The 16,107-nt window shown below is 43.0% G+C and overlaps 2 protein-coding genes across 7 annotated transcripts in view; one reads left to right on the top strand and one right to left on the bottom strand.

Moving 5' to 3' along the window:
- The window catches only part of DUSP22 (dual specificity phosphatase 22), a 92,076-nt gene extending 89,279 nt beyond the window's left edge, over positions 1 to 2,797 (bottom strand). The window contains exon 1 of the mRNA XM_075084153.1: positions 2,780 to 2,797. The gene's annotated coding sequence lies outside the window, so the exon portion shown is untranslated. The remainder of the gene's footprint in view (positions 1 to 2,779) is intronic.
- Positions 1,233 to 15,931, top strand: NQO2 (N-ribosyldihydronicotinamide:quinone dehydrogenase 2). Of its 6 annotated transcripts, XR_012659078.1 has the most exons (9): positions 1,306 to 1,426; positions 1,713 to 1,875; positions 3,524 to 3,688; positions 5,189 to 5,319; positions 6,427 to 6,540; positions 7,946 to 8,047; positions 9,153 to 9,333; positions 10,998 to 11,232; positions 15,189 to 15,931. XR_012659078.1 is itself a non-coding variant. In XM_075084147.1 (8 exons), exons 2-7 carry the CDS (start codon positions 1,869 to 1,871, stop codon positions 9,324 to 9,326), a joined length of 693 nt encoding a protein of 230 aa, XP_074940248.1. In that variant the 5' UTR covers positions 1,326 to 1,426; positions 1,823 to 1,868; the 3' UTR covers positions 9,327 to 9,333; positions 10,998 to 14,750. The 6 variants fall into 6 exon arrangements, 5 of the variants coding, with proteins under 5 accessions (XP_074940250.1, XP_074940247.1, XP_074940245.1 ...); XM_075084147.1 differs by lacking the exon at positions 15,189 to 15,931 and having other exon boundaries at positions 1,326 to 1,426; positions 1,823 to 1,875; positions 10,998 to 14,750; XM_075084148.1 differs by lacking the exons at positions 10,998 to 11,232; positions 15,189 to 15,931 and adding an exon at positions 9,692 to 9,815 and having other exon boundaries at positions 1,326 to 1,426; positions 1,823 to 1,875.
- The last annotated feature ends 176 nt before the right edge of the window (positions 15,932 to 16,107 follow it).

Below are 16,107 nucleotides of genomic sequence, written 5' to 3'. Positions count from 1 at the left end.
AACAGGGGGGGAAAAAAACCCAAACCCTTTGAAATACTCTAATATTCAGCAAGTTTTGCATGGTGAAAAGTTAGCAGGAACAGTATAATTTTTTTTTTACTGTTTCTGTGAGGTATATTAAATAGTCTGTCAGATAATATTATGTAGGTACAGTATATAAACTGCTGGCATTTTTTCTTTAGTTTCCCATGTCTTACTCCAAATCAGCCTTATGCGTAGGGGAAAAAAGGAAGGAAAACACATACTTTTAGCTTGGTCATCTGTATGAGCTGTAAAAAACCAACTCTAACAAAACAACAATAACACTCAAAGTCTTCGGGCTACGTCCATTTCAGCTTCCTTCCTAGTTTTTGCCCAGTCTTCACAAAAGTAGAATTCCACTTGTTAGCAGTATCCTAACACCAACAGCCCTTAACCGTTTAAACACCAACTGTTTTCTCAGAAGGTCTCATTATTTCTGTTACCAGAAGGGATGAAAAGACGAAAACAAGACATCCTACCTGAGGGGAAGTAAACTTTAACTCAAACCTGGGTTTCTGGAGTCCCTGCCCAGTTCTTTACCACACTGTTTCCCACATAACCAGGAGAGTGCAGGCAAGCAGAACATGGGCTCATGTTTTATGCTCAACCTACGTTGGTGAGTGACAGCCGTAGCCTTGGTTTCCAGCGCTCTCACTGCCCATTTCCAGACAGGGCTGTCCCCAGTGCCTGCAGCACCCTGTGTGACACCTTCTCCCTGAGAAGCCAGGGAAGACGGTTGAGGGGCGCATGTCTCCCCTAATCCTGACAGCACGGAGGGCCGCAAGTGAAAAACGCAGGTGGGGCAAGGTTTGCACAGAGCTTGTCTGCTCACCCCACTGCAAGAGGACACTGCTCAGCCGTTTGTTACCCTGGGCTTTGGGCCCAGTCACTTGATTTCCACCTAAGATTCTCCACACAAAACCCACGACCGATGATACTGGGCCCCTGGTAGATGGGTGAGGACTCACCCAACACTTCGAGCAGACAGAGAGGTTACCCACTGACGAGCCGCCCCGGCTCCCCTCCGGCGGCACTCGGGGACGCGCAGCAGCCGTTATAAAGAAAGGCCAGCGAGCGTGTGATGCACCGTGTGTCCCACAGCGGTTACCCCGGGTAGCGCTAGCGGCGGGTGACGCGCACCTCGTGGGCGCGACGACTCTAACGGAGCCGGAGCAGCCAGAGCAGCCCCGGCCACGCCCCGCCCAGTCCCGCCCCACCGCAGTCCCCGGGGCCGGGCCGGGCCGGCAGCGGGGCCGCCGGGAGGGCAGCTCCCAGCCCCGCCGCGGGGGTACGCCGGGCCGCGGGCAACAGGTAAAAGCCACCCCGGGCCGAGGCGAGCGGCGCGGCCGGCGCTGGATTGTGTCGCGCTGGGGTCTGTCGTCGCTTTGAAGCCGGTTTTTAGCGGGTAGGGAGAAAAGGAGGAGCAGCGCCCGGCTTTTTCTCTGGGGCAGCGGCGCGATGCGTCCCCCGCTCGGTGCCTGGGTGAAGCGGGCGTGCGGGAGCCGCTCGGCGCTGGCCCGAACCCTCCGCTCGGTGCCGGCGGCGGGCTGAAGGCGGGAGCCCGGCGGGCTGCGGCCCTCCCGGTGGCCCGGCCTCTGCCCCGGGAAAGGCACCCGGCAGGCGGGGGGGATACATGCACAGGCCCTCTCGCATGCACACACAGGCACTCACACACTGTTTTCCCCTCGCAGCCCCTCCACATCTGCACAGAATGGTACATTTCCTACTGAAACAGCGATTTTTTTCACTCTACCTTTTCCTGACGTCTTTCACATGAGGAATTTGTCATTTGAGTTCACAGGCCGTATCGGATTCTCAAGAGAGAAGCTGCTCAGTGCTTCCGGAAAATGGCAGGTAAGAACAAATATTAATAAAAATGCTGCTCACTTCAGGCCTGGGCACACTGGTATGTGGCATATCTGTAATGTTTAGTTGGGATACAATGGTATTACCTTCTCAAATGACTGAAATTCCTTCAGTCAGTGATGTCTTTGAAAACTCCATTCTCTCTGAACACCATGTCCAAGTGCCCTCAGCTCTGCTGAAATGGAAGCAAACCCGCAGCTCACAGCATTCACTGCACCACATCGGCGACCTTGCGTCGCCTCCAGCCACCGAGCTACCTATTTGCTGAGAGTTGGCAGGAACAGCAAGGCGGTAACTGCTCTTGATGTTCCAGAATATGTTATGGAGCAGGGGTTTAAATAGTGTATATGCATGTTAAATTTATGATAACATTTGACCTCAAGTTTTTGTCTTTTGGCAAAGCTGTTGTTTCATGGATGCTATGCACACTGGAGAAATAACCACCCTTTATTATTTAGGTTAAAAATGAAGTCTTGTTTCTTCAAGCATTCAGCTCAGGTTCTATTGATTATCTCTGACACCTTAAACTTACCTGTCAAGCCAGTGGTGCTTTAGGCTGTACAGCCTCTGTGTCCCCTGGAGAAACCAGACTCGGGAGACGCCTGAGATTGTGTTGGCTGTTAGGAACCAAGAGCTGCGTGTTCTGCAAATCCAGTAATTTTCAATAGTCCCTGGAAATTTCCCTCTCCACAGTGTTCACGTATAAACAACTACCGCCCCATAAAAGTATTTGACCTTTCCCTTGTGTTCACTGATGAATGATTTTTTTAGAGAACTATTAAAACTGAATGGCCTACACATAATAAAAATTTAAACAGGTAAGATCTGATACACTTTGTTACATCAGTTTCAGAAGTTCCATCCCAACATATCCATCTTGCCACTCGCTTACCTTAAATCCACTTTGTCAGCAGTTCAGAGACACTAGACAGCTCACTCTCACATCTACGAAAAAATCATGTTCCTTTCTATTGAAGTCGCTGTGATGATGCTGAAGTAGGATAGTTGCATCTTAAACCTCTACGCTGAAGCTGTCACTTGCACAGCACTGAACTGGACAATGAGGGGATCCCACATTGCGGTAGGAAGGTGCTCTGAGCTCTCAGAAGCTGTTTCCACAACATTTTGAGGGAATTTAAGCTGGCACTACTTTGGTCCCAGCCTGCCCCTCACACTTGCGCTGCAACTTGTCTGACCCAGCCTAGGGAACTAAACCAGCAGACGGCTTCTTTTTTTCCCCCGCTGTTGTTAGGTGAGTTTTTGGCAGGGGGGGCGGGGGGTGGAGGAAGCAGAATCAGATAAGCAGAAAAGCTGACTCAGGGGGAAGGACTGGGTTGTGCTGATGTAGGGCAGTGTGACCTGCTATGGGGATGCACCCACTGTCCACTTTCCACCCAGGAAAGCCCAGCATAGCATAAAATTGCTGGGTTGGGGGCATTCACTGACTAATTCCTCACGAGTCACTGATTGCTGCTGAGCAGGAGTCAAATGCTGCCACTGTCATTCTGTTTTCACTACTATGTGCCGCTTGGACAACACACTACAGAAAAATGAAGGACCAGGCCCCAGCTCCACAAACTCTTTTGTGTCTGTTCCTATACTCAAAGGTATCTTCTGGTTTTCTTTCTGCCTCCAGGGAAAAAAGTCCTGATAGTCTATGCACATCAAGAGCCCAGGTCCTTGAATGGATCTTTGAAGAGGGTTGCTGTGGAAGAACTGAGCAAGCAGGGCTGTAGTGTCACGGTGTCTGATTTATATGCAATGCAGTTCGAGCCAAGAGCAACAAGAAATGACATTGTTGGTGAGACTAGCTAAAATACGCTTTTTTTTCAACAATAATGATGAGACAAACTTTTACCTTGTCTACCCTGCTGCATTAACAATCCAGAACCATGCTGTTAGGTGCACTCCGAACAACAGTTGCTATTATTTTGTGCGAACATCCCTCAACTAACAAGACCCAGCTTTTTGTTTTCTATTAGCAGTGACTAAGAAATGTCAGTGTAGAAACCCAACAAGCATCATCTTTATTTCAATAAATCTGATCACTAGAATGGCCCCTCAATCAGAAAAATGAAATATCTGTATAGCATGGATTTGTGAAACAGTGTTTTGCTTTAGACTAAAGGGAATGAGGGAAAATATTTTTTTTTTTACAGTATTTGCAATCAACTGCAGGGATGTTCGAAGAACCACCTTTTCTTAATGAACAAGATTACAAATGCTGACTGCAGGTTAGCTCCAGGCACTTAAGTGCTTGGGCTTTTCACTTCTCTTGGCACCTCCCGACTACCTTGGTAGTATGTGATTACTGAAAATGACTTGATAATGCAGTTAAGACTTGAGAAAAACAGTGATGCTCTTGTTTGGTTTATGTGATATTTTCACTGCGCTCTTAGCATTTAGCCCCAGTATTTTTCCAGGTTAGGAAGCACAAAGCCATAACATAATCTGCAATGGCTGAAACTGTCTCTTTCATTAAAACAAGAATGAAAAACAAACAGCACTGGTCCAGTGCAAGCACTGGCAAAAACAAGAATAAACTTATTAGTGACCAGATGTAAGCACTTCTAAAAGTCCACTCCTGAATATGAACCTTATTTCATAGTGACATTATTGAGAGGGAAAAATGCATTAGCACATATCCACAATCAGTCTCTGAAGTCCATTTCTCATGGGTGAGAAATGCCTTCAGATATCGTTCTGTGACTTGCTAGAGTTTAGTTCATGAGGCTATGGCCTCTCTCTGCTGCTAGAGATTGATGATCTACTAGCTGAATCAGCAGAATGAATGTATATGTCTGATTCAGACATACTTGAATCAGCTCACTCAGCTGTAGTGGAGTCAGCAGGGCCAGCCAATACTGGCTCCCCAGCCTCTCCTGAGTTTCCCAGTTACAGCAGCTGAAAAGCAGCTACATAGTGCTTGTGACTGCATGGTGGTTTCAGTGATCCCCAACGCAGAGGTAGAACAATTAGCAAAATTCACTTACATCCTCTTAAATCATCCACCTGCATCACCAGAGTCTTAAGCCAAGCTTAGGTCCTCTTATTGCACTTCATATGTTGCTACAGAAAGGCAGAAGTTTTAGTACTCTGAGACACTACATTCCCTTCCAGTGTAAAATCAAATCAGTATCAGCTGTGATGATGCCAAATATCCACCAAAAAAAAAAAAGTAGGGGAAAAAACGGAAAGCAGTACCACAATTTAGAACTGTAGACTGCAACCTGTATTTAATTCTTATCTGGCTGTGATGCTAGAAACAGGGCAGGCAATGATTGTTTGCTTCTACCCACAGGTTGCTTGCACAACTCAGAAGAGTTCAATTATGGCATGGAGACATGGGAAGCTTACAAGAGAGGAGATTTGTCCAGTGATCTGATTGAAGAGCAGAAGAAGGTGCAGGAAGCAGACTTACTGATTTTTCAGGTCATTATTTTAAATTGTATTAAAAGACTTCAGTTGTAATGTACAGGGTTGAACAAAAGAAAAGCAACAGTAAGTGAGAAGATCATAGATTTCATTAGGAACATTGAATCTAGCCAGAGTAAAAAGAGATGGCAGCTCTGCCAGTCTGTATCCAGCATAGCAATTTCAAGGTATCAGGTTTTCCTGCTAGGATGTGGATTTTAGAAAATATCAAAAATACCAGATCATCTGTAAGCATTATTTGTGCTAGCACAGTATGAATTTTGCACACAAATAATGGCTCCACGCTGGCATTTTTGAGGAGTGGGAAGGCATCTGAAATTAGAACCTTAAAATATCTGAGTAAAATTCACAGCAGTGTTTCACTTAAAAATTAATATTTGAGAGTAGTCTGATTGCATAGGTTTTGTGAAGACTGGTCCTCACACTACCTGCACTCCAGATCGATTGCATCGAGCAACTCAGACCAGAAGGTACCAAGTGCAAAATAATACTATAATTGTCAATATGGGAACCATGCCATGTTACCAGGCAGCCCGATACTGTCCCTTTGTCTTGGAGCTCACGCAAAGCAAACACAGATTTACACACAGGAACATGTGTCATCATGTCAGCAGGGTGTGAAAGTAAGTCTTTCTTCAGATCACATGGCATTTGTCAGCAGACTGGCAGATCAGAACTGATCACCAAATATCAGTCCTGGTAATAAGGTGCTCTGTGTGCATTTTGACCACATTCTCCATTAGATCCTATGTTCTTTTTGCATTTCAGCAATAGGAGACACAATTCTGTACAGTACAGTCTTAAGTTTCAATTAAATGGCACCTTCCTGCTTCATCATATTCCAACTTTAATTTGTGGGGAAGCCCTCACATTCACCATGGTGTTAGTGCACTATAGATGCTCAAGGATGCACCCGAGACTACTACAAACAGAAAGCACTTCAGTTATCTTTGCCAAGCACAGTTACTGCCTCTCCTGACAGAGAGCTGGAAGAAGGCATGTACAAGACCTGAACAGATGAAGAGAATAGGATTTGGCCTGTAGACCAGGCCTAAGGATGGACTGGACTTTCTGTGCTAACAAGGTAATCTACTTTTTGCCTAGTTTCCCTTGTATTGGTTCAGCATGCCAGCAATCATGAAGGGCTGGATGGACAGAGTCTTGGTCCAAGGATTTGCTCATGAATTTCCAAACTGTTATGATTCCGGTTTGCTCAAGGTATGTTTTTGAGATTGAATTATTAAGATCAAGATTTGCACAATGCTCTTGAGGGTATTGGTCTTAGATTTGTTTAAAGCTTTTGCTTTACACTCTCCTGAAATAATGCTTTGGTAACGTATCGAGTAACTTTCTGGCTTGTTAAAACTGTCTGAAAGGTAGTACAATGAGGAGAATGCAGTGGTTCCTAAAGATTTAAGCAATCTTCTGGAGATTTTCAGTTGGCCTACAAAATGGGCTTTACAATTTGGTACGTGTATCAGAGTGCACTGGGATGGCATACAGCTTGCAAACAGTTTAAATGGATCAGTATTCTAAAACCATAGTCTGCCATTCTTCCCACCACTGTAAGGCTGCACAAATCTGTAACGAGTGACATACTAGAACAGGTGACAAGATCCTGTTCTGGGGTTAGATGTCAAAGGTTGTAATTAAACTGTAAAACTTAATCAGAAACCTGAAATACCCAGTGCACAAGCCTCTCTCCTAGCTATCTCCTTTCAACCTTTTCTTCTCTGTAGCTTATAAATTAGGTAAGGTCAGTATCTCTAGATGACAATTCACAGATTTTTAATTCTCCATGGCACTGGGAATATCCCTGGAAAATTTTGGCCCACCGTCTGATGGATCTTACTTGGTAACAACTGCAGCATCCAGAAACAATCAATATTATTTTCATATTTATGTTGACTACATCTTAATCTCTGTAATTTCTGATATTCTTATCTGAATATTCTTCTCTCATATTCCAGCATTTCAGTTTGTTTAAATTTCAGAAATGGCTGCCTCGCTGAGAAGAATAGGAGTAATCCCCAGTGATCGTAGCTGCATGCTGAGTGCAGGCTCAAGGCAGTTTGGATACTGCACTGGAAAAATGTCATTTCAATTACAGAAGCTAAAACTGAGAGGATAGAAGCTGAGCACAAGCCTGTGGCTAACACCACAGCTACAGAGGCAGAAGAAACACAGGGGGCTTGTTCTCAAATTATTCCTTGGCAAGTTACAAGCAAGCCCAAGTTTGAAGGGGGACTGTAGCATTCAATTCCTGCATTCAGGAAGAACAGGAATATAGATATTCTCAGTAACAGAGTGTTTTCCAGCCACAGTATTCCAAACATTGTGTATGGGAGAGCAAGCGTCAGCCCTGCTTCATGCAGATGTCTGAAATGTCATTCCTGTTCTTTTTAACCTGTCTCTCCCCAAAGCCCTGACACACAGTCCACTGTCTAGTTGTATGTCATCAATCTTTGCCTCAGAGCCGCCACTACACGTAAGGTCTGGGAAAGAAGAGGACACCGCCTCCTCTAGAAATTTATGCTGTCCGGGTTCCCCTGAATATCTCTTGAACTATTCAGCCACTCATCTTTAAACATGCCTAACTCAAGTGCTGCTTTCTTAATTCTAGAACAAGTTAGCCCTGTTTTCTTTCACCACTGGGGGAAGCAGAGAGATGTATGCAAAAGGAGGTATCAGTGGTGATATTCGCTACCTCCTGTGGCCCATGCAGGTATTCTATATGAATATTTGGTTGTTGTTTGCCTTAAATTTTATTATTCCAATTATTTTTAACAGTTGTATTGTTATTTTATATGAAATACAATATAATAAGAAAAAACTAAGCTGTCAGTTCCAAGAATCTGCAGGTTATAAATTGGGCTCTAAAATCCTGAGACTACTTTAAAAGTCCACAGAGTTTTAAAGTTGTTTTGTGCGCCTCTTCCTCCAGATTGGAATCTGGAGAAAGCTTATACCATCAGCCTTTTAAGTTTTTCTGGTGTTATAGGATTTCTTTTAGCCTGAGCACGCAGGATTTCTTTTCCCCATAGCTACCTGATTCACCTAGGGTGCAGGGCAGGAGGGGAGTCACACATTATCCTGGCATTAATGATCAGTACATGAAAGCATGGCTTTTCTTATTGCTACCCTTTCATCAGAAGTAGCAAGCACATTTTGAGAAATTTAGGTGGTAAGGCACATTGTACTAGCTACTTCTTGATATATTACAATGATGTGCGTAAATTCTTTGGTCTTGTACCCATTGTGATTACTAGCTGTCTGTCCTTGTGAGGCTATCTAGCTGCACAGCTTGGGAGTCAACATGACAAAGAATGTGAAACGCAACTGTGAATTCAGAAATAATCAGGGAAAATGGCAAGTTGAGCTGATGTGAAAGGAAGCGGCCTTCATTCAGGATCATTTGGCTAAGCCAGAGGCAAAAGGTTAAAAAAGTACTTAGAAGTAGATGAGAAATACACTGCAGTTCAAGCACAATCTCTGGAGATTCAAACAGTACAATGAACTTTTGGCTGTCTCTGATCCTTGCAAATTTAATAGCATGAGTCTAATAGTACTTACAAATAAATTTCCACAGAGCAGAATAAATGAAGTTGACCTTATTTTTCAGTGTATTGTATGTCATTCTTCTTAATGCCTAGCCAGGGTAGGTAATGAACTTTTGTAATTTATTTCCCTTCTGCTGATAAATACACAGGTTTAGAAAACCTGCTTTATATTGGGTCAGTGAAACAGTTTCAGATTTGAATCTTCCACGTTCTTGAATTGAAAGTGAATTACTATTTCCTGAGGCATTTCTTTCTTTGCTTTGAATCCAGCATGGAATCATGCACTTTTGTGGTGTCAAAGTCCTTGCACCTCACATCTGCTTCGCTCCGGAGTATGTCTCTGAGGAGAAGAGGAAGGAGATGCTGATTGCATGGGCCCAGCGTCTGAAGACTCTTTGGAAGGAAGAACCCATAAACTGCTCTCCTGAGTGGTATTTCAAGTAATCTTCAGGTAGAAGACTACAGAGATATTTTTTTCCTTCATTCTTTTTGGTGCTTTATCTCAATATCTGAATGCTTATCTCCTCCTTCAAATGTATTATAAGCATCCTGAGTACTACAGTGAGCAGCTTAACTGACAATATAGCATTTACCTTCATTGATTCCTGAGGCATTCTCTTCAGTGGTGGGTGCAAAACTCTGTGAAGAATTATCCTTGCTCACATAAACAGTGACATCCTGCCTACAAGTGGTTGATAACACAAGCAGTATTTAATTGCAGATTATATTGTTGCTGCTTATGAAACAGTAAAGTACGTTGCTACGTTTAACACTTTTTATACCAGCTGCCACTTTTTTTTATTTGCCAGGGAACGTGATGCCCATACTCAACTTTGATATGGCTAATCCTGTTCTTTTAAATGAGAGCTATACACTTGTGCCTTTGAGCTATGAAGCCAGATCATGAATAATGCAGAAGGGTGTACAGTTGCACAGTGACTTAGACAGCTGGAAAGCCTTGTGAACAGTCTTAGGCTTTTCCACATATTTACAGAGCAATATTAAAGCTATGAATGATACTAGAAAAGGAAAAAAAAACAAATACAAATATTGTATAACAGTATGCACACGTGTTGCCTTTCTTGATAGAATGCAGCTACAGTTTGTAAAGTGTGTAGTTTCCTAAAATCAAAGGGAGTTGTCTATTATTCTTACTCTAAATAGAGACAAAAAGAAATCCTATCCGCTTTCTGCCCCTTTACACCAGTCAGTGTTGCTGCTTGGGTCTGGAGAGCTGGGTGCATCCCCTCTAGCGTCAGCGTAGATGGGCTTCCTTGGAGATCGCCAGCACTGGCAGTCGGCAAGACAGAATGCCTTACCTGTTAAACTGCAGGAGCACTGTCTGCCTACAACCCAGCATCTAGTGGGAAAAAATGACTGGCTCTTCATATCCATGATTTCTACCTCGAACTTTAGCGGGATTATTTTTGTGCTTGAGAGCTGTTAACCCTTTTTGTGCATATGGCAAAGGGTGGGTTTCTTGCTTAGCTACACAGTTTCTTGCTTTGATCAGCTCACCGAACAGCTGCCTTTGCACTGTGGCCTGAATAAGAAACGGTCTTCTGAGTCACTGTCAAATGACACTTAGGCCTCTGCATACAGAGCGTGCATCTGCCATACGTTCTTTGTAGCAGCCTTGTTATGCCCCACCCTTATGTTTCTTTAAGGGCTATTTGGATCATAAACAGGCTGAACCCAGATTCTGGAGCGGCAGCGTAAGCTGATACACCAGACTGGGAATTGCTGCCGCAGGGAAAGAGTCATATGTTCCTTTTTGTCACTGTATGAAGTGAAGGGCCACCTCTAGCAGAGGCAGACCCCTGGAAGCAGTGCTGCCCTAAGCTGTTGCAGATGTCTGCTTCAGTGTGTATGAATCAATGTCTTTAGGTTACACAACCACGAAATTTGCTTTGACTCAGTAATTTCTGTATAGGAAAAAGAAAGTGAAAGGGAATAAAATCGAAAATGGTATGCACATAAGTTGCGGGGGAAGTAGATTCTTGCCTAAAAAACTTGAGGAAAACAACTTCAAGTTACCTGAAGAGAGACTGAATGACAAACGCAAACATTAAAATTGTAAAGGAGAAGAATGATCCTTATGTTCCCTGTGTTTAGTTACCAGACTATTCAAGAAAGAAGGAAGTGGATATGAAAGCAGAAGTTACAACTGTCAAACCAAATGTTGTTGTATTGGATCAATCACAGAGCTTAGTGGTTTTAACTGTTTGATGAAGAATCTCAGACTGACCTATATGATGAAGATGCACTTCTTGATGCTATTTGGCGGACGCATGCCAGCTCCCATACACATGGTATATTAAGTGCCTGTATTACACTGGATATTTGGAAGGTAAGTCTAGAAGAGTGGCTGTGCTAGGTCAGAACAAGGATCCTCCAAGCCCAAGTTTTTGTCTCTCCAGTGGTTATAGGCCAGGAAGAATAAGCACTTACCCTGAATACTGTCCTGGGCTCCAACTATATTTAGTCTGGGGGATTTCCTGAGCTATATATATTTTCTCTATATTTACCAAGCCAAATATATCTCTGCTCTGATTTTTGTTCAGTCTTCTCTTGAATTCATGCCAACTTGAAGCAGCCAGTATTTTTTGGCAAAGTTCATCAGGTCAGCTTTTTCCTTTCATGAGGCATTGGAGTGGGAGGATGAAGCACTTGGTTCCCAGTAGCTTTGCTTGATTCTTCCCAGTGAACAGTAAGTGATTGGTCCCATCCATTCTTTTACATGGCACTTAGAGTTTTGTAGATGCACATCATCTCCCCTCCTAAATAATCTCCTTCCCAGGCCATGGAGCCCTGTCCTGCTCAGTAGTTCTTCCAAGAGAAGGCACTGGGCTTTGGTCACCCTTGTTGCTCTTCTCTAAACTCATCCAGTCTCACTATCCTGTTACCGAGAAGAGGGGACCAGCAGTGCACGCAGAGTAAACTCCATGACTCTTGGATTCAAATTACTTTCTCTGCTCCATTTCTAATAATCTCTGACATACGATTTGCTTTCCTTAATGTTTTCATCTGCTGTAACTCTACATCTTGGCCATCAGTGGTAACAATCAGCTCAGGGGCCATTATTTTATACATCAATTTAGGTGGGTTTTTTTTCCTCACGTGCACCCCTTTACATAACTTGAATTTCACTTCCCATCTCATTGCCCAGTCACCCAACCATTTTTCCAGAACTCTTCTCAGCCTGCTTTCCTTGTCCCCCCTCCTCTGAGTAGTCTGTATCACCAGCAAACTTTCTCAACCTCATTGCTCATATCCTTTTCCAGATAATTTTCAACAGCTCACATCCCTGCACTTGTAACTTCCCTGTGTTCTGAGAGCCAACTGTTTACTGTTGCCCTCTTGGCCTATCTTTAAACATGTCTCTCTGCTTCTTTCTTATTCCCTACCTGCTTAGTTTCCTTGAAAAAAATTTGATATGAAACTTTGTCAAAAGCCTTTTTGAAATGCAAGTAGACTATACCAGCCAGATCACTATTCTCTACATGCTTTAACTCCTCCTAAAGTAAATTCTTCAGGAATATCATTCCGATTTGAAAGCCACTGTACACAAGGGGTTATATGATAGGGGGAAACTAAGAACCACTATTAAACTGTAACTTTCCATGGTCATTCTCAGTCCTCATCTGTGGAATTTATTCTCATACAGAAATTGTTCCACGTGCCTCATAATTCTTGTCACTTTTCTTTATTTCGTGCCTAGCTCTCCTGTACCTGTTCAGAGAATAGGTAATCAGAGCTGTGAGCTCTGTCTTGGCTGTGGACACATAACAGATTAAAACACATTTGCTGAAGGGTGCAGCTCTTGCAGTGCTTTGGAAGCCACTAAACTGTGCAGTGCCAGTGGGTGCCGAGCCAAAAGTCGATGTCCTTGTCCTGACATGCTTTCAATGCCTGCTATACAACACCCTGTGCAGGGGTGCATGTATGTTCTGGCACACACCTTTCAAAAACTCAAGGGAGAATTTTACATTTTACCATGCAGAAAGCCAATAGAGAGCAGTCTGTGGTTAATAGGGAGGGAAAAAGGAAGTGGCAGTATTAGTTTCTTAGCAGCACTGGAAATATTAGAGCCATTTTGATCTAAAGAATCATTGCCCTGCTAAATCACGTTATGATAAAAGTCAAATGTATTCCTGTCAAAATAGCATTGATTTAATCAGAATAAAGCTAGAATTAGGTGAGTAACTTCTAGCTGCATTTCAGGCTGGGGAGAAGGGTATAAGAGCAACATGCTTTCCTCTTCCATTTAGTCTGAGGATTTGATTTTTGTTGCTGGTGGTCCTCCGCTCCCACACACTTTCAGGCAATGCTCTGGTCTTTTTCTGTGACAATTTGTTCCAAAATCATAACTGAATTTCTTCTATTTGATGTTCTGAAATGGCAGGTAAAACATGCTTGCAACTTCAAAAAAAACACAGGGAAACAAATAGGTCCCCATCTGAACTATGTTATCATGAGGCCTCACAGCCTAGAGAAACCAAGACTGATTTCTTGCAGTAAGATGCTTTTAATCCAGGTTTCAAAAAAATTAACATTTAAAGGCAGGTGTAGACAGCTCTTTCTTTGGTTTAATATTTGATTCCTGGAACTATGTCACTGAAGTTAGCTGCCTTCTTGCAGAGGATTATGCTCTGCAATAGACAAGTTATCAAAGGATTGTGCTGAAGAGAGGAACAGCCAATAATAAATACCATGCATAATTCATGTACAACTTTTTTTTTAAAGAAAAATCCTACTATGTAAGTAGATATCCTAAAGCCTAAAGAGCCTACGCTCCACAAAAGAGATGCAAAAAATTTGTGTCACAGTGCTTAGTGCAGACTGATGTAAAGCAAAATTTTAATGGTAATAAATAGTGGTGAAGTTCTTACTTCTTTGAACAGTACACTTTAGTGAAGTAGTGTTTCACAACCAATTATTTCCAACCATACTAAGATACTTTAAAAATCCTTCAGACTCAGCCATATTGATTTAATGCAGTTTGAATGCACAGGAACTCTGTTTTCTTTGGAAAACTCAGTAGAGGAGACAGAAGACCAGTTTGTTCCCTAGGATTGTGCAGCCAAAATACCCCATAGCTGTTTCTGAATTACCAGTTGTTCTTGATGAAGTGAGAAAGCATTTTGTTAACATCAGACAGACAGAATAAACCAAAACCTAACTGTCTTGCCCAAGTAACAGATTGTCACAGAGAACTGCCACACCTGCAAATACCATGTATTCCAGTAAGATGTGCAGAGCAAAGGTGATGTCTTTACAGGATCTTAATACAAAGCCAAGCGGAGATGAAATTGTCTCAACGTAGTGTACATGTACACCCTTGTATTTCTGTCATCTGTTGCTAGGCCGTACCTCAGCATCTAGGGGAGACCTCAGATGGTCATCTTCTGAACTTCACTGAAAAGTTGTGGCTGCAGTCAGTCATAAACTACAGCAGTTCCCAAGCTCTTGGGGCATCCCATTCTGCCTTTGGACTCCCCAGAGGGATACAGCCTTTCCCCCCGTACATCAACACTGTTGGTTGCACAGTGCTGCAGTTTCTCCCACCTCGGCCCTCTGGGGGCTCAGAGAAATACAATAGTTTTGTTGCATTGGTAAGCCAAAGATACCTTAAACCATGCTTCTCTCTGTAAAATCAGCTGTACAACATAATATCCTGACAGCTGTTAGACAGCAGTGGGATCAATCAGCTTTGCTTCAGCTTTAGATTAAAAGTTAGGTTACAGACAAATATTTGCTTTGGGTTTTGTCCACTGATGATCCCCCTCCCCAGTAATGCAACGGAACCTGAAAATTTCACATACAGCAATTTCCATCCTGCTGACAATAAAAACAGCTACATGTTACAAAAAAAAAAAAAAAGGTATTTAGAATTCTATGTCTTTACATTTTTTTCTGTCAGTTTTAATCAGATGGCTGAGATTTTTAGCACAAAGTAAGTGCAAGTTTGGTCGAGATTAGTGAAAGTTTCAGTTAAAGTAAAAAGAGAACTAATGGGCTTATTTTCTTTTCATTGATACTAAAATTGAAAACTTCTGCTCACATAAATGCATTATTTTGAAAAGCATTAAAACTACTGGCATTATCGTCCAGTTCAGGATAATTCTGATTGAGAAGAAAGGAAGATTAAGAGATTTCTCCCTAAATTCAGATTGCATTTTTGGATCAATGTATTTTCCCTATTCATTTTGAGAAGGAATGTCATAAATGGCAACACTGACCTCTCTAACCACCAACAAATAAATGCTAATTTCTGTCTTTTTTTTTTGTTTTTTCTTTCCTGAGTGCTTGTTGGCAAATCACCACTGAATGAGACTGAAACCTCTTTAACCAGCAATTATAAATTTAGCCATCTTACTTCCTGGCTTCAGCCCATGTCTTCAGCCACATACACAACACAAAGCTCAAAAGCAGAAAAAAACCCAAACTAAATCAGAAAACCTCCAAAGTAAAATGTTATCAGAAGTTTTCTGTGATGTCTGGGATTGCAACGGAAGACCAAAACTGCATGACCGGCCCACCAGAGTTACCATGTCTGGATTTGCTTTTGCTTTATTTAGTGGACAGACGTCCCAGATTCTCTCCACCACGGGTTTAGTAACGCTGTCCCTTATGATACCTCACAATGTAAATGGACATGAACTGTCTTGTAATCCAACTACAACGAGCTTCGTTTGGCGATTCAGCATAACTGTCCTGAGTCTCCTCATTACAGTAGGTGTGATCAGCCCTTGCCGCTGGAGCTCTCAGAGCACTAAACTCCTGTTCTGGTTCAACACCAGCTGATCCAGAATCAGTGGAAAACAGGGATGCACTAGGCACGCGCTGGTTCCATTGCTGACATTTTTTTTAAGAGTGGAAACGATCGCACTCAGCATTTTTTTTATGGTTTAAGGCAGTCTTTTTAGGTTACGTATTTCTGCAGCTGGCCCCAGGACTGTTACCTGTTACAGTTACTCTGCTGACAAACAGAAACTCCTGCCTCCACCCTTTCTGAACGAAAAGCTGCCTCTTCGACCCCAAAACCGCAAAAAAAAAAAAAAAAAAAAAAAAAGGCCTTTCCACCACGCACCAAACTTCCAACTGCTATCAGTCTCGGTAACGTGGCCAGGTTTGCACCGTTCCTGGCCCGCACCACGCTGGCACAAGCGGGTGGGCAATGGGAGCTGACTGCCTCCGGCGCCGCAGCTGGCAGAGGGGAGGC

The sequence above is a fragment of the Phalacrocorax aristotelis genome, chromosome 2, assembly GCF_949628215.1.
Source record: "Phalacrocorax aristotelis chromosome 2, bGulAri2.1, whole genome shotgun sequence".
Lineage (NCBI taxonomy): Eukaryota > Metazoa > Chordata > Aves > Suliformes > Phalacrocoracidae > Phalacrocorax > Phalacrocorax aristotelis.
Note: the sequence above shows the minus strand (reverse complement) of the source record. Positions and strands in the feature narration are given on the sequence as shown.